This window comes from Hemicordylus capensis, chromosome 14 (genome assembly GCF_027244095.1).
Source record: "Hemicordylus capensis ecotype Gifberg chromosome 14, rHemCap1.1.pri, whole genome shotgun sequence".
NCBI lineage: Eukaryota > Metazoa > Chordata > Lepidosauria > Squamata > Cordylidae > Hemicordylus > Hemicordylus capensis.
In genome coordinates, this window is record NC_069670.1 from 16,720,932 (window position 1) to 16,744,027 (window position 23,096).

The following is a 23,096-nucleotide window of genomic DNA, read 5'->3' on the forward strand; positions in this document are numbered from 1 at the left end:
TTGCTGTGCCTCCTTACAGGGCCGCCTCCAATCTCAGGACTTTGGCAAACATTTGCACGGTGTGGAGGATCTGCTGCAGATCCATGCGCTGGTGGAGGCCGATATCGCCGTCCAAGCCGAGCGGGTGAAAGCCATCGGTGCTGCCGCCCAGCGCTTTGCTACTCCTGGAGAAGGTAACATCGCTGGCTGGAGCGGGGAGGAATCTGCCCCCCTTGGGCTTGGAGAAGAAGTGGGGTGGCTTTGTTTTGCCTCTTTGCCCAGTTAGCAGGGGAGAATGGCTAAGTGCCACAGTTAAATTTTTAGATGCCATGGCTCCCTGTTGCCCGGGATTGATCAAGCCCTGTCATAATCTGTATTTTGGTCATCCTGGCTTTGTTTTGATTGTCACGTGATGGGGACGTAGTGGGTGGAATCCACATGTCCCTCCTGTGGATTTTAGAAAAGTTGGCAGGCATGAGGGTTACATAAGAACAGCCCTGCTGGATCAGGCCAAATGCCCTTCTAGTCCAGAATCTTGACTCCCACTGTGGCCCACCAATGTCTCTGGGAAGCCCACGGGCAAGAGGTGAGGGCATGCTCCCCTGCAACTGGTATTCAGAAGCATCTTCCCTCTGATGCCCATGGCCAGGGGTGAAGAAATGTTGGCTCCGTTTATCAGCCAGACAAAATATTTTACTCATCAAGCTATGTTAGTACATTGCGCATCAGGAATTTTTTTCACTCTTCGGGCATCATTTTTCACTCGTCGTAGACTAGTGGATTTCTGCAGCCCTGACAAGAGCCCCCAGACTAATAGCCATTGGTAGATCTGTCCTCCATGCATTTATCTAAGTCCCCTTTAAATTCATCCAAGCTAGTGTGGCCTTCACCACATCTGGTGGCAGAGAACTGTTTTTATACAGCTGCTCAGGCCTTTGACCTTATGTTCTTAATATAGTTTTTCTCTTTTTGGTTTATTCGTCCTTTTTGTATGGGATTTTTGGGATATACCCGCCTCCTTTTCTGCAGGGTCGGCATCTCTGAGTTGCCATCCCATTCAAAGCCAACCTTAAGTCAGAATGTTCATCTCTCACCCTCTCCTTCCTAACCACTCCCCTCCCCCACCAGCGATTATTGTTAATAACTCCTTGCACTGGGAAAGGACCATCTTGATCGAATCCAGTTCCTTAATTATGCATGGCGTGAAAAAGTCCTTCCTTTTGTCGGCCCTACATTTCCTGCCCATCAATTTTGACAAGAACCGCACAGAGAATTCATGAAGCCTGGGGCAGGCATGGTGTTGGGAGCCTCCCTGAAAGGGCTTGTGTATGTGTGTACACAATGGTGGGGGGCGTGCTTTGTAGGGGCCTGGGTCAGATTTCCCCAGCACCTTCTGCATTGCAAGGCAGAAGCTTCACCACTGACCTACAGCCCCATCCTATCTAGCTCGGGAAAGAGCTTCACTCCGGGCATAAATTAATGTATGGAACTCCCTGCCACAAGGCATTGCACTTTGGATTCAGAATACTTTATTTACAGTCAGTGACCAAAAGAGAGATATACAATAGTAAATGACATAAAATAGCATAAAATCCTTAAAATAAACGTATACTTAAAAATGGCAATTTTAAAATAAAGTCATAACTTTGAGACTCTTATTTTAAAAACCACATAACAGTACTTAGCAGCTATTCTAGAAATTACTGAATCTTCATTGGCTAATAAATACTTTACAAGGCAATTAATTAATCCCCTGCTAAATAATCTGAAGGAAAAAACTGGGGATTTCCTTGTAAAGGCATTGCACTATTTCTTAGCGCCATCTGCAGGCCGTCTGTTGACAATCCATGAAAAATCTGTTGAAAACTCATCTTTTTTGAATACTGTTTTAAAGTACTATTTAAAAGCAATCTTTCACTGGATTTTGCATGGACTGTCAATATATGCCAAGAAAGAGTTGTGTGTCCTTTGATGCCCCCAAGAGCCCTGGGTCTCATGAGATAACCCCTGGCTCTAGTGTTGGGAAGGAGGGAGGAAAATGCTCACTCTGTCCTGACGCTGTGTTCACTGCCCACAGGGTACAAACCCTGCGAGCCCCACCTGGTGCAAGAGCGGGTGGCCACCCTGGACCGATGCTACCAAGAGCTGGTGGCCCTGGCGGCGCGGCGGCGGGCCAAGCTAGAGGAGTCGCGCCGCCTGTGGAAGTTCTTCTGGGACATGGGTGAGGAGGAGGCCTGGATCCGAGAGCAGAGCCAGATTGTCTCCTCGGACGACTTCGGCAAGGACCTGACGAGCGTGCTGCGGCTCACCAGCAAGCACAACGCCTTCCGCGATGAGATGAGCGGCCGGGCCGGGCCGCTGCAGCAGACCATCGCCGAGGGCCGCCAGCTGGTCGCCGAGGGCCACTTTGGGGCCACCGAGGTGGCCGCGCGGATCCGGGAGCTGGAGGAGCAGTGGGCGCAGCTGGAGGCACTGGCGGGCGAGCGGGAGCGCCGCCTCCGGCAACACTCCAACTTCTACCACTTCCAGGCTGACACCAACGACATGGAGGCCTGGCTGCTGGATGCTCTGCGCCTGGTCTCCAGCTCGGAGGTTGGCCATGATGAGTACTCCACCCAGAGCCTGGTGAAGAAGCACAAGGACGTCGAGGAGGAGATCCACAACCACCGGCCTACCCTGGATGCTCTGCACGAGCAGGCCCGAAGCCTGCCGCCCGCCTTTGCCACCTCGCCCGAGGTGGACGGGCACCTGCCGGCCCTGGAGCAGCGCTACGAGGAGTTGGCCGCCCTGGCCGAGCACCGCAAGAGGGCCCTGCAGGACGCCCTCAACCTCTATCAGATGTTCAGCGAGGCGGATGCCTGTGGGCTCTGGATTGGCGAGCGGGAGTATTGGATTGAGACGATGGATGTGCCCGAGAAGCTGGAGGACCTTGAAGTGGTCCAGCAAAGGTGAGGAGGCTGGTCACAGCCGCCACCGCCATGTTCCCTTCTTATGTAGAAAGCTGCAGTCAAGACTGTTGGTCCCTCTGGCTCAGTTCTGTCTGCACTGACTGGCAGAGGCTCTCCAAGATTCCAGGCAGGAGTCTTTCCTGGCCCTACTCAGAGATGCTGCCAGGGAGTGAACCTGGGACCTTTTGCATGCAAGGCAGAAGCTCCACCACTGAACTACAGCCCCATCCTATCTAGCTCAGGAAAGAGTTTCACTTGGGGCATAAATTAATTTATGGAACTCCCTGCCATAAGGCATTGCACTATTTCTTAGCTCCATCTGCAGGCCATCTGTTGACAAACCATGAAAAGTCTGTTGAATAATCTCTTTTGAATACTGTTTTAAAGAACCATTTCAACGGGATTTTTCAATTGATTTCTCATGGACTGTCAGCAAATAGCCAGCCAATGATGCTAAGAAACAGTGGTCTGTCCGTTGGTGCCATCTGGATACCCTGGAAAATCTCTCATTGCAGTTTGTGTTCATGGTAGAATAAATTGCCATCTGGAAAGGCTCTCAGCAAGGGGCAGGGCCAAGAAAAAAACCGGCCGCCTCATCTCCACTTTACTGGGCCCAGGACTTCTCTTGGAGGGAATCTAGCCTCAGATCTCTCCTTTGTCCTCAGGTTTGAGACGCTGGAGCCAGAGATGAACAATTTGGCCTCCCGCATTGCGGCCGTGAACGAGATTGCCAGCCAGCTTTTGGGCACGGACCACCGGAACAAGGACAGTATCCAGGCAACCCAGGAGCAGCTCAATACCAGGTGAGTCCCCGGAAGGGGTGGCCAGTACCTGGGAACCTAGATGCTCTTCCCAGAGCGGCTCCATCCCCTAAGGGGAATATCTTACAGTGCTCACACATGTACAAATACGAATACAGCAAATATTTATATCTCCCTTTTCAACAAAAAGTTCCCCAAGCAGTTTGCATAGATATAAATAAACAAGTAAATATGGCTAACCTGTCCCCAAAGGGCTCACAATCTAAAAAGAAACATAAAGTTGACACCAGCAACAGCTCTGCTGGGGCTGGACAGGGCCAGTTGCTCTCCCCTGCTAAATAAAGAGGATTGCCTCTTTGAAAAGGTGCCTCTTTGCTGTGTTAGCAGGGGGGTATCCCATTCAAATGCAGTCTCCCATTCAAATGCAAACCAGGGTGGGCCCTGCTTAGCAAAGGCGACCGTTCATGCTTGCTACCACAAAAGCAGGCTGGTTCTGAGCCAGCTTCCTCCTCCCTCCCTGCTCCCAGGTGGCAGCAGTTCCAAGCCCTGGCCAGCCGGAAGAAAGAGGCCTTAACCTCGGCGCTCAGCATCCAGAACTACTACCTGGAGTGCAACGAGACCAAGGCCTGGATGCGGGAGAAAACCAAGGTGATCGAGTCCACCCAGGGCCTGGGCAACGACCTGGCGGGCGTCATGGCCCTGCAGCGCAAGCTGGCAGGCATGGAGCGGGACCTGGAGGCCATCCAGGGCAAAGTGCGGGAGCTGCGCGAGGAGGCCGCCCGGCTGGCGGAGCAGCACCCGGGGCAGGCCACCGCCATCTTGGACCGCCTGTCGGAAATCGACCGCACCTGGGAGGAGCTGCGGGAGTGTATGCGCCGCCGCGAGGAGTCGCTGGGTGAGGCCAGCAAGCTGCACGGCTTCCTGCGCGACCTGGACGACTTCCAGGCCTGGCTGCTGCGCACCCAGACAGCCATCGCCTCGGAGGACGTCCCGGCCACCCTGCCCGAGGCGGAGCGCCTCCTGAGCCAGCACGAGACGATCCGCAATGAGGTGGAGCACTACAAGGCGGACTACCGGCGCCTGCGGGCCATGGGGGAGGAGGTGACCCAGGGCCACACCGATGCCCAACACATGTTCCTGCAGCAGCGGCTCCAGGCCCTGGACACCGGCTGGAATGAACTGGGCCAGATGTGGGAGAACCGGCACCAGCTGCTCTCACGGGCCTACGGCTTCCAGCTCTACCTGAGGGACACCAAGCAGGTGGAAGGGGTGCTCAGCAACCAGGTAATGCAGGGGTTCTCGGCCTTGCCTGTACCATGGCCCCACTAAAGCTGGGGAGGGCGGTTTTGGTCCTTCAGCTGTTGGTGAACTACAACTCCCGTCATTGGTGGGTTGGTGAACTACAACTCCCGTCATTGGTGGGTTGGTGAACTACAACTCCCGTCATTGGTGGGTTGGTGAACTACAACTCCCGTCATTGGTGGGTTGGTGAACTACAACTCCCATACAACTCCCATCATTCCCATCATCATTCACCTGTTGGTGAACTACAACTCATTCCCAGCCACATTGTGGCTGGGAATGATGGGAGTTGTAGTTCACCAGTGGAGGTGTACAACAGTGGAGTTGTAGTTCACCAACAGAAGAGGACCAGGCTGATGCCAAAGATCAGAGGCGTAACTATAGGGGGGGCGGGGGGGCACATGCCCCGGGCGCCATCTTTTCTGGTCACGTGGGGGGCGCCCTCATGACCAATTTTTTTTTAAAAAATTGTTAATACAAATGTTTCCTGCTCGGTGCAGCAGTGCTGCAGCAGTCAAGGGAGCGCGTCGGTGCCCCCTTCCCCACGAGCGGTCCCTTACGCGCCACCTGCGCCCCCCCGCATTGTTTTGCTGGCACCTGGTGGCCAGTCAGTGGCCTGGCTTGGCAGCGGCGGCGGGCGCTTGTGAGGAAAAACCTAAGTATAATGTAGTATGTTGGGGGGGGCGGGGGGCACGGTGGGGGGGGCGACATTTCAGTGCTTGCCCTGGGCGCCGTTTTCCCTAGTTACGCCTCTGCCAAAGATGCCCACAGTCTGGTGCCCTCTGTTCCTTGACGGTTAGCACAAACTGTACCCAGAAAACTGAGTAAGATCCACTGAGAAGCTCAGGGTCTAGGTCAGCCCTTCCACATTTTGGCCATATATCTGTCATGTTACCATGTAAGCCAACGTTGCTCAAGCCTGAATCCCCCGTTGTCATTGGACAACAGTTTCCATCACTCTCAGTGGCCTTCGTTGTAGCTAGGGATGATGAGAGTTGTAGCAATATCTGGGGACCCCATTTTGAGACACACACACACACCCCGACATAGGCACTAAATGTGGTATTGAAGAAAACTCCTCCCTCTTGAGAATCGTGGCTTGGGTTTATAATGCCATGACAGCTTGGGGGAAATCTCGTTTTGTCTCGTCTGTGTAGCTCCTCATCTGCCCACCTTTCTCAGTTTCTGGCTTCAATACGCAGGGGTAAAGAAACGCTGGCTCAGTTTATCAGCCAAACAAAATATTTTGTTCGTCAGGAAATGTTGGTACATTGCTCATGAGGACTTTTTTTACTCTTCAGGCATTATTTTTCACTCGTCACAGACTAGTAGACTAGTGGATTTCTGCAGCCCTGACAATACACTACCTAATATCCGTGCCTTCCCTACCTTTCGTGCCCAGGATCTAAAAATGTGATGCTGGGTCCTGAAAATATCAACCTGGCCTAGGAATTTGGGAGTTTTCTCTCAAATTTGTGACTGGCCCCAACTTCCGTAGGTCTTGACCACCTTTCAGATCTCCTTGTCTTGGGTGCTCTTTGATGCTTTCTTGGCATGAGGGCATCAGGTATCATTCCTCCTTTTTGCAGGAGTACATGCTAACACATACAAGCATGCCCAACTCCCTCCAAGCTGCCGAGGCTGCCATTAAAAAACACGAGGATTTCATGACCACCATGGAAGCCAACGGGGAGAAGATCAAGGGGCTGGTGGACTCGGGACGGAAGCTGATCATGGAGGACGGCCTCCACTCTGACAAGATCCAGGAGAAGGTCAACTCCATCGACAGCAGGTGAGCGGGGTCACTCAGGGGCGGGGTGGGCTACCTTGGCTCTCCAGCTGGTGTTGAACTCCCATAATCCCCAGCCACAATGTAGGCCCTACCCAGATTGGTACTAGCACACGATCACTTTCCTGTCCTTCTAGTTCGGTTTTTCCTGACACATGACTGTTTCTCGGAAGTGCGAATGGGGCTTGGAGTCAGTGTGAACAGGGCTTGGAGCCTGGCTGGATGCTCCAGGGATGTGCACGAAATTCGCTCGAATTGATTTGAATTCAAACCGAATTTGAATAAATTCTTATGCGAAACTATTGAATAGAGTGGAGATTCGCTCGAATCGATTCGAATTCAACTGAATTCGATTCGACTTTGGGTAAATTTGAATTGATTCGAGTGAATCTCCAGCCTATTCATTGGCTTTGAATTTGATTCAAATCTATTTGAGCAAATTTCGTGTACATCCCTAGGATGCTCCTCCTACCCGGGTTTTGGTTGTGAGTTTAGAGAGTTTTAAGACATGATCAGGGGGCTCGAGCAACCCCCTCATGAGGAAAGACTGCAGTGTTTGGGCCTTTTCAGTTTAGAAAGAAGGCGGGTAAGGGGAGACACGATAGAAGCATATAAAATTATGCAAAGTGTGGATCAAGTGGACAGGGAGAAGCTTTTCTTCCTCTCTCATGATAGTAGATCCAGATGGATTGAAGCTAAATGCTGGGAGATTCAGGACAGGCAAAAGGAGGCACTTCTTTATACGATGTGCAGTTAAGCTCTGGAGTTTGCTACCGCCAGATGTGGTGCTGGTGGCCACCAATCTAGGTGGTTTTGAAAGGGGATTAGACAGATTCATGGCAAGTAGAGCTATATGTGGCTACTAGTCTTGGTAGCCATAAACTTCCATCAGACCTGGAGGTGGCAAGCCCCTCAACCCCTGGTCCTCGGGAACACTAAGACACGGGGTGTTCCCCACACACACTTTCAGTCTTCCCGAGTGCCCCTGGCTGGCCACTGCATGAAGCAGGAGGCTGGCCTGGGTGGGCCTTTGGCAGATCCAGCAGGGATCTTTCCTTGTGTTAGCTGCATCTTCTAAATGCCTCCTGTCCATATTGTCTCCCCCTTTCAGGCACAGGAAGAACCAGGAAGCGGCCCAAGAGCTGCTGGCCCGGCTCCGGGACAACCGGGAGCTGCAACATTTCCTGCAAGACTGCCAAGAGGTGAGTAGGCAGGGCAGGTTGCCTCCGTTGTGGATGCATGGTGAGTGGGCGGGGCAGGAGGCTTCAGCTGTGGGTGGAGCCAAGAGGTGAGTGGGCAGGGCAGGTGGCTTCAGTTGTGGGTGGATCCAGGAGGTGAGTGGGTGGGGCAGGTGGCTTCAGTTGTGGGTGGAGCTAGGAGGTGAGTGGGTGGGGCAGGTGGCTTCAGTTGTGGGTGGAGCCAGGAGGTGAGTGGGTGGGGCAGGTGGCTTCAGTTGTGGGTGGAGCCAGGAGGTGAGTGGGTGGGGCAGGTGGCTTCAGCTGTGGGTGGAGCCAGGAGGTGAGTGGGTGGGGCAGGTGGCTTCAGCTGTGGGTGGAGCGGAGAGGTGAGTGGCTCTTCCTAGGACAGGGTTTCTCAAAGGCTATCGGCCTCTAACGCCCATCCTCCTCCAGTCATTGTGGCAGGGGGTGATGGGGATTGTAGCCCAACAACGTCTGGCCGTGAAGTGATGGGAGTTGTAGTCTTGTAGTCGGACAGTATCTGGGGAGCCACAGTCCAGAGCCAGTGCCCTAGGGAGTCCCCTCCCCATAACGCTCTCCTCCTGCCTTTCCCCGTAGCTGACCTTGTGGATCAACGAGAAAATGCTCTCAGCTCAGGACATGTCCTATGACGAAGCCCGGAACCTCCACACCAAGTGGCAGAAGCACCAGGCCTTCATGGCAGAGCTGGCCTCCAACAAGGGGTGGCTGGAGAAGATCCAGAAGGTGGGGCTCGCCTGGACACAGGATCCCTACACACACACACACACACACACACACACACACTGTCAGCCCCTCTGCTCCGCGAATGTCAGTGCAGCCCAGACAGCCTCAGCGTTGGTGGCCACTATGGAGCAGTACCCCACATTTCGAGGCTTGTTGCATTCACAAGCCTCCTGCTGGAGCAGCAGCTGCTGCTGCTGCTGCTGCTGCTACTACTACGACGACGACGACGACGATTATTTATATACCACTCTTCAACCAAAGTTGACAAAGCGGTTTACAAAAAAAAATAAACATGAATAAAATGGTCTCCTGTCCCCAAAGGGCTCACAATCTAAAAGAAACACAAGACAGACACCAGCAACAGCCACTGGAGGGGTGCTGTGCTGGGGCTGGATAGGGCCAGTTACTCCCCCACCGCTAAATATAAAAGAATCACCACTTTTTAAAGGTGACACTCTGCTCGGGTAGCAAGGGCCAGCTACCACATGGCCCCATTGGAAGGTCCCAGGGCTCCTTCCATCACGGGCCCTCCTCCTGGACTGGCCCCTCATCATTGGCCAGTCCTTTCTTATTTCGCCCCCGTCAGTCAGGGCAAGTCTCGCAAGATCTCCCCAGTGTGTGAGATCGCTGGCCAAAATCTCACGAGATCTGTCCCTTCCTCGTGAGATGGCACTGCAATCTGGCGGCAAATCTTCCGATCCCTGCTGGGGCCAGCTGGACATTCCCCGGGATGGGGTTTTTTGTCCGCGTTCTCTCCCACTGGGTCGGAGAAACCTGACGAGGCGCACGCAGGGGAGGTTGGCCCCAGGAGGTCTCCTGGCCTCCCGAAACATCCTCGGAGGGATTCACACACACACACACACACACACACACCCTGTTTGCACTTTTTAAATAAAGCCCTGTGCTGAGGCTTCAGTCCCCTGGAAGCGACGTCATCTGCCCTGGAAGCCCCTCCCACCAACGCCAGCTGTGGCTGCACAGAACGGCACTCTGCGCGTGCTCAGATTCTCGGGCCGAGCCTTGGTGCGCGGGTGCCACGGGCGAGACGGTCCCTGTTCAGCGTTGCCTCTGTCTCTCCCGTCTGGCAGGAGGGGGAGCAGCTGGTGGCCGAGAAGCCGGAGCTGGAGCCCGTGGTGAGGGCCAAGCTGGATGGCCTGCAGCGGCTCTGGGAGGAGCTGGAGTCGAGCACCCAGAGCAAAGCCCAGTGCCTTTTTGACGCCAACCGGGCCGAGCTCTTCACCCAGAGCTGCTCCGCCCTGGAGGCCTGGCTGAGCGGCCTGCAGGCCCAGCTGCACTCGGACGACTATGGCAAGGACTTGACCAGCGTCAACATCTTGCTCAAGAAACAGCAGGTGAGCTGGTAGGTGGAGTGGGAGATGGCGGCTGGCCCCCTCTCTCTAGGCTCTTCTGTGGCTCCTTTCTCCACCCGCATTCCTGGCGGGGGTGTGTGTTGCTGGCTAGCATTGCGGCATTGCTCAGTGGTTTGCATGAAGAAGGCCCCGGGTTCAACCCCGCCAGCGTCTGCGTGTTGGGCTGGGCGAGACGCTTGCCTGAAACCTTGGGGAGCCGCTGCCAGTCAGTGTAGACAGTCCTGGGCTGGCTGGACCAACGGTCTGACTCTGTAGGAAGCCGCTTCTTGTGGAACCTAGGGAAGTGACGGCAGAGGTCAACTGGGGGAGAATGGGTGAGAATTTAATGTACACATGAGACTGGTTCTCATGATCGAAAAGAGGGTAGTGCGAGCAGGATTGCGGGAGAGCTGGTCTTGTGGCAGCAAGCATGAATTGTCCCCTTTGCTAAGCAGGGTCCACCCTGGTTTGCATTTGGATGGGAGACTGCATGTACGGGCACTGTGAGATATTCCTTAGGGGATGGGGCCGCTCTTGGAAGAGCACCTGCCTGCTTGAAAGCAGAATGTTCCCAGTTCCCTCCCTGGCAGCATCTCCAAGGTAGGGCTGAGAGATACTCCTGCCTGCAGCCTTGGAGAAGCCACTACCAGTCTGGGTAGACAATTCTGAGCTAGATGGACCAATGGCCTTACTCAGTATATGGCAGCTTCCTCTGTTCCTGTGATCGTTGTTATAGAGGTTGAGGTCTTTCCGCAGAGAATGTGGAAAGAATCATTGGAGAACACTGTGGTAGAAGGAACGCTTGGGCTGGAGAGAAGTGGTTGCCTGCATCTGGGCCCCTCCATGACTGTAGGATGGACAAGAGTTCATCCTACATCCAGAGGATGTGTTCACTAGGAAACCCGGCCTTGGGCAGTGCTGGGCTCCCCTTCCCTGGAGGTTTCCGAACGAGGCTGGGGTGGCCATCCATCAGAGATGCTGCAGCAGAAGACCTCGGAGGTCCCTCCCAGTTTGGAGATGCTAAGTTGTCAGGTCTTGGGGCTGCCACACCTCCTGCCACCGCCCTCTTCCTCCCCTCTCTTGTCCCAGCTGCTGGAGAACCAGATGGACGTGCGGGAGAAGGAGGTGGACGGCCTCAAGGCCCAGGCGCTGGCTCTCAGCCAGGAGGACTCCAACACGGTGGAGGTGGACGGCAAGCTGCGGACCGTGGAGGACAAGTTTGTGGAGCTGCGGGCGCCGCTGCGGGAGCGCTGCGAGAAGCTGCTGGCCTCGAAGGAGGAGCACCAGTTTAACCGGGACCTGGAGGATGAAATCGTGAGTGGGGGAAGGATGGGGAAGAAGCGGGGTGGGGGGACATGCTTCTATCAGTCAGTTGTTTCACTCTAGCCAACCTTAAGGCATGGTTCGAGCTCAGGTGCCCAGGTGGGGTTGGACTACAGTTCCTATCACCCCGTCACAACGACGGGGGGTGATGCGGCTTGTAGTCCAACCACATCTGGGCACCCGAGTTTGAGAACCCTTGCCTTGATGTGCTCCAGATCCTTTTTGTACTGAGGGATCTTTCTAATGGACAGGCTTTTAGAAGTAACTGAGTGAGCAACGCAGCCGGGGACTGTTATACAAGGACGAGGCTTCCCTGCACGTTTCCCGCCCCCCCAAGCTGTCCATGTGACCAAGGCGTGGCAGAAGTCTAGGTTCTAGTTTCACCAAGAAAACCCGGGAGTTTTTCCAGCCTCTGCTTCTGCAGCCTTCCGCGTGGAGAGGCTTGTGTGGTCGCTTTGGCAAGAGTGACAGTGGGGAGAGGGGGCAACTCCAGCATCTGCCCTGTTTCTTGTGGGCCTGTGGCCACGGTGGGGTCCTCTCCCTCCTTCAGATGTCTACTGCAGAGAGAAGGGCTGCTTCCTCCGTCTCCTGCAGAGCAGGGGAACCTCCCCGCCTTCCACTGAGTGTGGCCTTCCTGGTGCAGAACGCCCTCTTCTGTGCCATCGCTGGATATCACTGGCATGAGACACCCTCTGCGGAAGAGACCCCCTCTCAGCCCCCTTCTCCTCTCTTGTCCGCAGTTGTGGGTGAAGGAGCGCATGCCCATGGCCATCTCCACCGACCACGGCAAGGACCTTTCCACTGTCCAGCTGCTGATCAAAAAAAACCAGGTAGGGCGTGCTGCCGGCTGCGGTCTGAAGGGGAAGAGGGTGGGGCTGAGGAGAGCCACCAGCCATTGGGGCCCTCTCTAGACAACCATCCGGCAACCTCAGGTGGCCTGGCTTATGTTTTGATTTATTCATGCAACAAGGAAGCCTCCCGCAGGACAGTTCCTTGGCTCTTAGGGGAGAAGCGCTGGGAGGGGTTATGGCTCCCAGGTATCCCTGCACTTCTTCCCCACCATCCTGCCCCCGTTTCCAGCCTCCCTTGCATCACTCTCCCCACCCACCCCAAGACGCTCCCGAGATTCTCTGCAGCCACCCAGCTTTCCTCGCACCAGTGCTGGGTAGGCATGTAAACCTACCCCCGAGAGAGAGACAGAGACAGAGACACACACACACACACCGTATTATCTGGGACAGTTAATAATAAATAATAATAATGATTAACCCCTGCTAACATGGCAAAGAGCCGCCTTTTAACGTGGTGATTCTCTGTTTAGCGGGGGGAGAGTAACTGGCCCTATCCACTCCCAGCACAGTACCTCCAGTGACTGTTGCTGGTGTGTATCTTGTGTTTCTTTTTCGATTGTGAGCCCTTCGGGGGCAGAGATCCATCTTATTTATTTCTTATTTCTCTCTGTAAACCACCCGGAGCCATTTTTGGAAGGGCAGTATAGAAATCGAAGAAATAAATAATAATAAATAATGATACGAATATGTCTAGACTGCTTTTCGACAAATGTTCCCAAAGCGGTTTGCATCGATATCAATAGATAAATGTTGCCCCAGGATTGGCTGCCTCCTCATGGTGGGAGGCGGGAATCTTCCTTTCAGGAAAACACAGTATAACTTGTGCTTAACTTGTGGTCGTCTTAAATTCAGAGCCATCTCCTATTTGGATAGAACCGGCAAGTTGCAGTTTTTAATGCGGCCGGGTATCCGTCAGTCCCGAGGGGCGCAGCAAAGGCTTCTGGGAGTTAGGTTTGGCCACCCGGCGGGCTTTCTGCCATCCGCTGTTGCCAATGCTTTTTCTCCTGCCGAGGCTGACGCCCTCCCTGCCTCTTCCAGACCTTGCGGAAGGAGATCCAGGGCCACCAGCCGCGCATCAACGACATCGTGGGGCGGTGGCAGCGGCTGCCGTGCAGCGACTTGGAGGCCGAGCTCCAGGGCCGCGTGGAGGCCTTGCAGGAGATGTGGCAGGAGCTGCAGAGCCAGGTGGAGCAGCGGCACGGGCGCCTGGAGCGGGCCCAGATGGCCCAGCAGTTCTACTTCGACGCTGCCGAGGCGGAGGCCTGGATGGGCGAGCAGGAGCTGCACATGATCTCTGAGGAGAAGGCCAAGGTGCGCGTGTGTGTGTGCGCGCAGGGGGGGGCGCATGCGCAGTGGGGCCACGTGTTCCTGAACAAAGCAAGAGGCACGGGGGTCTCTCTGGAAGGGCCAGCTTGACAGCAAGTGAGAGGCACTCTGCACATGCCCCAGCTCCCCCAATCCCAGCCGCAGGCTGACGCTACAAGCCTGGGTCTGTAGCTCAGGGATTCTCAATGTTGGGTCCCCAGATGTTATTGGACTTCAACTCCCATCATCCCCAACTCAAGGCCACTGGGGCTAGGGATTATGGGAGGAAGTCCAGTAACATCTGGTTGAGAATCCCTGCTGTAGCTCATTCATGCTGCAAGCCTGGGCCTGTAGCCCCCTGAACCTTTTTGGAGGAGGGGCACCCAAAAAGATGTGGGGTGGGGACACAGAGATTGTGTCCTGGAGCATTTCTACTTAAAAAAAAAAATTTTTTTTTAAGAGAGAGAAAAATTTAAGGGGACAGCCTCCCCACAACCCCCCAGCTGCCCACTCTGGCTACCCAACTCTTCCTTGAAACAATGGCGAGCCTTGTATACGTTTCTGTGTGCCTTGGAGGACATCCCCACCCGTGGCCTTGAGCTACCTGCCTGGAACATGGTCCCTAACCCCACCCTCCCTCCCTCTCCACCTCCAGGACGAACTGATTGCTCAGGCCATGGTGAAGAAACATCTTGTGATGGAGCAGGCCCTGGAGGACTACGCCCAGACCATCCACCAGCTCTCCATCCAGAGCCGTGACATGGTCAACAAGGGGCACCCGGAGAGGTGAGCCGGCCCGCCCGTCCCCCAGACCTGAAGGCCAGTTGCTTTCCCGGCAGCCGTGGCTCACGTCTCTCCCCCCGCTCTGCCCCGCCTTCTCCCCTTTCCGACAGCGAGCGGATCAACCTCCGGCAGGGCCAAGTGGACAAGCTCTACGCCAGCCTCAAGGACCTGGCCGAGGAGCGCCGGGCCAAGCTGCAGGAACAGCTCCGCCTCTGCCAGCTGAAGCGGGAGGTGGACGACCTCGAGCAGTGGATCTCCGAGCGGGAGGTGGTGGCTGCCTCCCACGAGCTGGGGCAGGACTACGAGCACGTCACGGTGGGTCTCCCCGCTGGGCCTTTGGAGACCCCCCTCCGGATCCCTTTCCCTAAAGGCTGGATGTGGCGCCCTGTGGCATTTCACGCTCTGCCGTCGGCATTCTGCACTGCTGCGCAAAATAGGCATGCTTTCGCCATTTCTCTGGTGTTTGCATCATTTGAGTCCCGTTGCTTGATCAGAGCCATCTCGCTCCTGAGGGTAGATCCCAGGAAAGCATAAGAGTAACCCCCGTTTCGTCACACCTGTCAGCAAGGGAAGCTGCTGCCTACTGAGTCAGATCCCAGATTCATCTTGCTCAGTACCGTCAGCTCTGACTGGCAGCAGCTCTCCACAGTTTCAGGCAGGAGTCTGTCTGAGCCCGACCTGGAGATGCTGCCAGGGATTCCAACGGGGGCCTCCTGCATGCAGAGCAGATGTTCTGCCTCTGAGCCCCAGCCCCAATATGGGGGAAAAGGGAAAAGGCGGGGGCAGGGGTGGAATCGCAAAGGGGCTGGATAGATTAAGGAATTGTTCAGTATTGCCGGATGCATTTCAAGCGATGAACGCTCTCCTTCAGAGGCAAATGTATTTGTAATATCTTTCTGGGGATTGTATCTGGCACCAGCAGGAATATTCTCTGTTGGACTACAACTCCCATCATCCCTGACTATTGGCCGCTGGGGATGGTGGGAGTTGTAGTCCAACGATATCCAGGGGCCTGAATGTGCAGCTCTGGGCTCTCTCTCCTTCTGTGGCTAAGCTTCTCCCATGGGTGGGGGGGGCTCTGCTCTGTTTTGCCCCCAGCTTTCCTGACCCTTGCCTGCTCCCCCTTCCCCAGATGTTACGGGACAAGTTCCGGGAATTCTCCCGCGACACCAGCACCATCGGCCAGGAGCGGGTGGACGGCGTCAACCAGCTGGCCGACGAGATGATCTCCGCCGGCCACTCGGAGAATGCCACCATTGCCGAGTGGAAGGACAGCCTCAACGAGGCCTGGGCGGACCTCCTGGAGCTCATCGACACCCGGAGCCAGATGTTGGCAGCCTCCTATGAGCTGCACCGCTTCTACCACGACGCCCGTGAGACCCTCAGCCAGGTGCAGAACAAGCAGAAGCAGCTGCCTGATGAAGTGGGGCGCGACCTCAACACTGCCGAGGCCATGCAGCGGATGCACAGCGCGTACGAGCATGACATCCAGGCGCTCAGCACCCAGGTACACTTGGGGGATGCATTAGTGCGGTCTCCAGGTTTGGGCTAGCCGGCAGAGGCGAGATCGCCTAGGAGCAGCGCCATGAAGGGGAGAGAGGTGGAGAGAATTGCAGCTTGGAAATCAGCCCTCAAAAGTTACTAGTCCACAAGGTTTCCGTTTAATAAAGCAAAGTGCCTCTCTTTGGTTTATTAGGCCAATGTTAATGTTTTGCATTCTTCAATGTAAAACACATCAGAACTTTAAACATGTCACATTTGTGTGATACACACACACACACACAGTGCGTGCATGTGTGTGTGTATAAAGAGAGAGAGAATGTGTGATATATCTATAGATATACACACATACACACACACACACACACACACACATATATATAAATGTGTGTTTATATATAGAGAGTGTGTGTGTTTGTGTGTGTATGTGCTTGTGTGTGTTTTAATGTAGCTCTCTATCTCTATCGATCTATGACTGATTGTGTGTGTGTATTTTATAGTGTCTGTGCCTATGTGTTGAAATGTGTCAAATTTCATCTTCAGACAGTATTCATTTTGCTGAATGATAACCACACATTGTGAATTTGAGTCATAGTAAATTTAAGTCTGAGAAAGATCTTGTGCTTCTCTTGGGCATGGTGCCATTTTGGAATTATTGATCTGACCACTGAGAGAACCTCTTGGGAAGGATGACAGTTCCAATCGCTTGCTTGTATTCAGTTAAAACATCCAGACACAAAATGTAAAACTGTCCCCCCAGCATCTTCCAGTGTAAAAGGTCGTAGGGATGTGCACAAGCTGTTCATGCTCTCCCTTGCAGGGCGGGGAGGGGTAACTTCAAGATGCAGGTAAGGAGCTCCTTACCTGTCCCGCCGCCTTTTCCCCAGCGGGGCTCATTTTAAAAACAGCCACATGGAGCTGCAGCTAAAACGAGTTCAGGTGGGGTGGGGACGAGCAGGTAAGGAGCTCCTTACCTGCATCTTAAAGGTACTCTTCCTGGCCCATTGAGCCGGCTCAGATGCCGGCGTCCGAGCCTGTACAGTGCATGAAAAAGGAAGTGCTGAACAGGCTTGTGCTCACCCCTGAAAGGTAGTGCACTTGCAGTCCCACCAGTGACACAATTCAAGCTGTCGGGCCTGGTGGATCGACCAAGCAGAACTGGTTAAAATCACTTTGTTCTCCTTTCCCAGATGATGAGCCCTTGGTGGGGGAACGGGGAGACAAATGTGAACCGCCTTTGCCCCGCCGAGCTCAGAGCTGGAGGGCGAGGCGGGAGCTCCCGGAAGGTTCTTGCGGGAGGACAGCCCAGCCTCACCCACTCACGGCTCGTTTGACTTGACAGGTGAAGCAGGTGCAGGACGACGCGGCCCGGCTGCAGAAGGCCTACGCGGGCGAGAAGGCGGACGACATCCGGCGGCACGAGCAGTCGGTGAGCGAGGCCTGGTCCGACCTTCTCAACAGCAGCAGCGGCCGCCGGCAGCTGCTCCTGGATACCGTCGACAAGTTCCGCTTCTTCCACATGGTGCGTGACCTGCTGCTGTGGATGGACGGGGTCAACCTCCAGATCGACGCCCAGGAGAAGCCCAGGTACAGGGAGGGGTTCTCGGCCATCTCCAGGTTGTTATTCTTTTATGTATCATTTCTTGTTTACACAGTCAGACAGGTGTGTGTTTATTTATTTATTTATTCATTCATTCATTCAATTTCTATCCCGGCCTTCCAAAATGGCTCAGGGTGATTTACACAGAGAAATAATAAATAAATAAGATGGACCCCTGTCCCCAAAGGGCCCACAATCTAAAAAGAAACATAAGACAGACACCAGCAACAGCCACTGGAGGGATAGTGTGCTGGGGGTGGAGAGGGCCAGCGACTTTCCCCCTGCTAAATAAAGGGAATCACCACGTTAAAAAGGTGCCTCTTTGCCAACTTAGCAGGGGTTATTGAATGGTTTGTTTTATCCAGACATCGAGTTCTTCCCAAGGGCCTGGGATGGCTGAATTTTATTATCAGTATTGTTATTATTATTATAGATATCGTTGCAAAATATAGGCAATTCCCAGTAAAGTTGCTTGACTGATGGTGATTTCTGTGGCCCCTATGGGTTATTGACCATATATTGACCAGGTGTTATTGACCGGTCTGTCCTCAGATGTGCCAGTTGGAGGCCTGGCTCTTGCGCCTTGTATGTGCCTTGCCATCCCGCCCCCTCCTCTCCCCCACCAGCCTGCCCTCCTCTGCTTCCCTGGGTTCCCAGAGGAGAACCTGCTGCCAGTTTTGCCTCTCTCCACTATCTGCAGGGACGTGTCGGCCGCCGACCTGGTCATCAAGAACCACCAAAGCATCAAGGCCGAGGTGGAGGCCCGGACCGACAGCTTCAACCTCTGCGTCGCCACGGGCAATGAGTTGCTGGCCAAGGGCCACTATGCCTCTGACAAGGTGGGGAGGCCTCCGCTGGCCTGTACAGCAGTGGGCTGCTTTCCAGTGGCTTATCCTTTGCATTTTTTAGCGATGCAACGTTTCTCCCCCTAAAACCACATTTGAACGGCAATGAAAGGATGGGTCTGTTGAAAAGTGGGAGAGGAAAGAGACCGGTCGGCTTCAAAATGCACTTAAGAATGCAGCCCTCAGGGCTTCAGGCTTGCACTCAGAAAGCCTTCCTCTCCGTGTGCATAGCTGGGGACGGTTGCAGGGGCTTGCTCTTCTCATTGCAGAGGAAGGGAAACACAAAGTATCTTTCAGTGAAGGCACCAGGCTTTCTATAATGCTGAAAAGAGGCAAAGTGTGGGGGTGACGTGGCCATCGCTCAGCTGCTTGGCATGTGAAAGGTCCTCGGTAGGGTCTCCTACGATCCTTGGTAGGGTCTCCCGGCAGGGCTGGGAAAGACTGCTGCCAGTTAGTGTAGACAATACTGAGCTCAATAGTTCCAAGGTCAGTAAAAGGCAGGGTTGTATGTCTGTTTTTATGGGGGTGCTCAGTGGCAGGACAATTGCTTTGCATGCAGAGCCCGGTTCAGTCCTCAGCATCTGCAAGTAGGGCTGGGAGAGACCAGCTCCCTGTCTGAGGAGAGCTGCTGCCAGTCTGTGCAGACAATACTGAGGTAGAGGAGCAAGGCTCTGACTCAGTCGGGGGCAGCTTCCTATGTTCACGAGCCACATCCATAGCTCAGTGGTAGAGCATCTGTTTTTGCATGCCCAAGGTCCTAAATTCAGTCCCAGAAAGCATCTCAAGGTAAGGTTGGAAAAGACTCCTGCCTGAAACCTTGGAGAACTGCTGCTGGTCAGAGTAGACTTTCCTGAGCTAGATGGACCAATGGTCTGACTTGGTATAAGGCAGCTACCTATGTGATGCATGTTGAATGATGTTTGTTTGTTTATTTATTCATCCGATTTCTATACTGCCCTTCCAAAAACTGCTCAGGGCGGTTTACACAGAATAATAATAAATAAATAAGATGGCTCCCTGTCCCCAAAGGGCTCACAATCTAAAAAGAAATATGAGATAGACACCAGCAACAGCCACTGGAGGTACTGTGCTGGGGGTGGATAGGGCCGGTTGCTCTCCCCCTGCTCAATAAAGAGAATCACCACGTTAAAAGGTGCCTCTTTGCCAAGTTAGCAGGGGTTGTCCTCAGAATGCCTGGATATTCCGAGGAATGGGAGAAGTGGGGTCCAAATTCTGTTTAGTGGAACAAGAATATCCTGAAATAATGGACACTTTCCTCACAAGTTACGGAAGCATTTTTCACCGTTCGTTTGTGGGGAGCTGGGAAGTCCAGAAGAAGAGGGTCCTGATAGAAATGCTGGATGTTGCACAGAGTGGGGGGCAGGTATGACTTAAAAAAAAAAGAAAGAAAACAAGTTTGGAAGTGAAAGTTTCCCCCGATCAGCATTACGCCCGTTCCCTCCATTCAAAACGCGTGGCTGCCGTACAGCGCGGATTCTCTTTATTCTGACTTCTTCCTTTTGCCTCCCCTTCGGCGCTCAGATAGGAGAGAAGCTGACCCAGCTGCAGGACCGGCGCCGGGAGATCAACGATAAATGGCGGGAAAAAATGGACTGGTTACAGATCGGTAAGATGGAAGTGGGTCACGGGGTGTGGCCTTGGAGAGCAGCACCAGGGGGCTGCCGGGCTTGGGGTCCTTCCTTGGAGAGCCATTGTGGGTCGGAACAGGGCATCTCTCACACCCCACCCCTCTTCACCCCGCAGTCATGGAGGTGCTGATGTTCGGGCGGGATGCCAGCATGGCCGAAGCCTGGCTCTCCAGCCAGGAGCCGATCGTGCGCTCGGCGGAACTGGGCGGCAACGTGGACGAAGTGGAGAACCTCATCAAGCGCCACGAGGGGTTCCAGAAGTCGGCGGCAGCCTGGGAGGAGCGTTTCCTTGCCCTGGAGAAACTCACCACGGTGCGTGGATGGCGGGAGGCGCAGGATGTCAGGGCAGAACCTGGGGACTTGCTGTGGCTGGGCACTCAGCCCTGGTCCTTGTCGTATGACGCTCTTTGTTCCTTCATGGGGACGTTTATCCGGCCACGGGGTCCACATCATCCTCCAGGTGTCTCGCGACGCCTGTACCAAGCAGCAATGCCTGCCTACTAATTAAATTAACAATCCTAAAAACTAAACGAGCAACGCACATGCAGTTTTGCACACGGACGTGTCTTACACATATGTAATGTGCTCTTTGCAGCTGCAGAAATGCTTCGGGGAGCGTGTGTGACCACTGCCCCCTGGAACAGAGTCCCCCAGGAGTTGTGGGCAATAACACCCTGGGGATTCCTGTGGCAGAGGACAGTGCTTGTGAGCCCTGCATTCTGGGGTTGAGGGAGCAAGGTGTGAAAGAGAACAGGCCTCCCTGCTCCCAGCGTCTCATCTTCTCAGCTGTACTGCCTCTGTACATGGAGGTTCAGCTCCTAGCTATCAGGAATTTCGCCAGTCCATTTTTTGCAAGCACATAATCACCACCATGGTTGAGTCCCAAGGGCTTATCTGCACCAGCCAGATGTAACCTTTAGCTTTTATTTAGTTATTTATTTATTTATTTATTTAGTTAGTTAGTTAGTATGGCTTTTTGTCCAAGCTTATAAGGTTTCCAGCTTCTAGGGTGTTCTCATGCTTTTTTTTTTGTATTGGCCATTGGGCCAATACCATTGGGTATTGGCCATTGGGCCAAATGTGCAAGGGTGTTTTAAAAGCAGCTAAAAGTTTGAAAAACACAAAAGCCACTGTCCGATTTCATCGAGGTTGTCCGAGGAATGTAAATGTAAATTCCTGGAGGAATTGTAAATGTCTTCCAAAGATGACTTCCGTGGAGAGAGTCCAACGACGTGTTCATTGTCACCCTAATCCTGACCCTTTTCCTTGGTGCAAAAATGACTGCAATTTTACCCTAATGGTTTGAGGGTAGGGCGTGAGAATGCAGAGAAAACTGTCAGTGCAGCGATGCGACCGCCTCCGTCCCATCTCTAGGGGCACAGACCTTACTACTCTGAGCATTCATCCCCTGAGAATGGTAATGATCAGTGTTTTCTCTAATTTCATCAGTGTGTGGTAGTATCAAGGCCGTATCTGTGCATTCAGAGTGGGGCTGATTCAACCTGAGCGGGATCTAGAATTAGCTGAGTGGACGAGGGGACATTGGTAATGATGGCCGAAATTTGTGGCCCTGCCTCATGGACTAACAAGTAAATGCCGCCTCTTGGTTCTGTTCTCCCCGACCAGCTGGAGGAGAATGAACGTCGCCGGCGTGAGCAGGAGGAAGCGCGGAAACGGAGGCCTCCGACGCCACCTGCGCCAGAACCGGTAGCCATGATAGCCCTGACTCAGAACCTGGAGAGGCAGCAGGCCTCTAGGAATGGCCACGACAACCGGTGAGGACTGGGGGCCTCCCAAAATCTGGGGCGGGGGGAAGACTCACTGGGAGGCAGAGTCAATGGAGGGGAAAGCTCTGGGATGGATTTGCTTTAGAAAGCAAGCGGGGAACAACATGGGAATGGGGAAGAGAAGGGAGTGGTGGTGAAAGGGATGATGTTATTTTTATTTTATTTTATAAGATAGTTCCTGTTGCCAAGGGGGGTGCTAAAAGGGGTTATAGAAAAGTAGCACCAAGGAGAGACTGCCACCCTGTGCTAGGGACGGTCTTTTCTTTATTTTTTACTTACTTTTGACTCCTCCACAACGGAGCCCTGTACATGGTTATGTGTATCCTCACAACAACCCTGTGAGGTGGACTAGGCTGAGAAATAAGGGACTGGCCCACAGTCATCCAGTGAGTTGCATGGCCAAACCAGAACTTGAACTCGGGTCCTCCCTGGTGCTCGTCGAACACTCTAACCACTATGCCCCACTGGCACTCCCTCTGCTCAGTATAAGAGATTAAAATGTGCCTCTTTGCCCAGTTAGGCTACACTACCTATCCAGTTGTTTAGCAGAAAGAGATGTGGCAAAGTGGTGTTATGTAAATAGGAAGATAGCAGTGTGATAAAGGAGGAATCGTAAAAGAAATGCTCTCAGGCTTATGTTCTGTAGAGAAAGAAGCCAAGCGCTGTCTCTGCAAAACTTTGGTGGAGGACCATGGCGGGGAGGGGGAATCCTGTCAAAATGGGAGGAGAGGATTCGTTCCTCTAGGAGGCAGTTGGGGGTCTCACAGCAGGCCCCCCCCCCCTTGATCTTGGTCTCCTGGAACTTCAGTCCTGACTTCCGTGCCCCACTGCCTTCTGCAGGACTCCAGGGGAGCAAGACCTGTCGCTGGAGCTGCCGTCTCTGAATGGGATCGACCACGATTCTGAGTCTACCCAGGTGAGGCATGGATTTTGCGAGGAGAATGGTGGAGGAGAGAAAAGAGAACGGGTTGGCTGGGAGGGCCCGGGGTGGGATCGTGGGCGCACCAAGTTGCAAGAGATATCAAGTCAGACCCGGAGTTAGAGCAGAAGCCAGCCAGTCGTCCCAAATCCCTCTAACTCCCTTGAGGTCCTGTCTCTGGTTGTGGAAGACCCCCGTGACTCGGAGGAAGGAGGAGAATCCGGGATCTTTTAACCACACCTCCTTTCCTCCCTTCCTGCCCTTCACCCGTCCTGAAACTTTTGTGATGTAGCTGTCTCTTCCTTCACCTCTCTCCTTAATCTCACCTTTTCTGAAAAATTTCTGGTTGCCCTGTTGGTTCTCACCTGTAACCGAACATCCGTTTGCTTCCTCTACTGACATACCTCCCTTCTTCCTCTGGCTCTCCCACTTCTTTTGTTTCTTCCCACTATCAACATGTGCA

At 53.8% G+C, this 23,096-nt stretch overlaps 1 protein-coding gene across 1 annotated transcript in view; it reads left to right on the forward strand.

Annotated features, from left to right (window-relative positions):
* The window catches only part of SPTBN2 (spectrin beta, non-erythrocytic 2), a 64,910-nt gene that overhangs the window by 35,043 nt on the left and 6,771 nt on the right, over positions 1-23,096 (forward strand). Inside the window, exons 12-31 of the mRNA XM_053277636.1 lie at positions 20-173; positions 2,057-2,927; positions 3,593-3,730; positions 4,216-4,972; positions 6,580-6,782; positions 7,891-7,981; positions 8,576-8,722; positions 9,811-10,074; positions 11,161-11,385; positions 12,135-12,224; positions 13,284-13,556; positions 14,206-14,336; positions 14,444-14,648; positions 15,466-15,840; positions 17,176-17,420; positions 18,134-18,272; positions 19,821-19,905; positions 20,043-20,239; positions 21,554-21,702; positions 22,555-22,630. Coding sequence (XP_053133611.1) covers positions 20-173; positions 2,057-2,927; positions 3,593-3,730; positions 4,216-4,972; positions 6,580-6,782; positions 7,891-7,981; positions 8,576-8,722; positions 9,811-10,074; positions 11,161-11,385; positions 12,135-12,224; positions 13,284-13,556; positions 14,206-14,336; positions 14,444-14,648; positions 15,466-15,840; positions 17,176-17,420; positions 18,134-18,272; positions 19,821-19,905; positions 20,043-20,239; positions 21,554-21,702; positions 22,555-22,630 — 4,815 coding nt within the window. The remainder of the gene's footprint in view (positions 1-19; positions 174-2,056; positions 2,928-3,592; positions 3,731-4,215; positions 4,973-6,579; positions 6,783-7,890; positions 7,982-8,575; positions 8,723-9,810; positions 10,075-11,160; positions 11,386-12,134; positions 12,225-13,283; positions 13,557-14,205; positions 14,337-14,443; positions 14,649-15,465; positions 15,841-17,175; positions 17,421-18,133; positions 18,273-19,820; positions 19,906-20,042; positions 20,240-21,553; positions 21,703-22,554; positions 22,631-23,096) is intronic.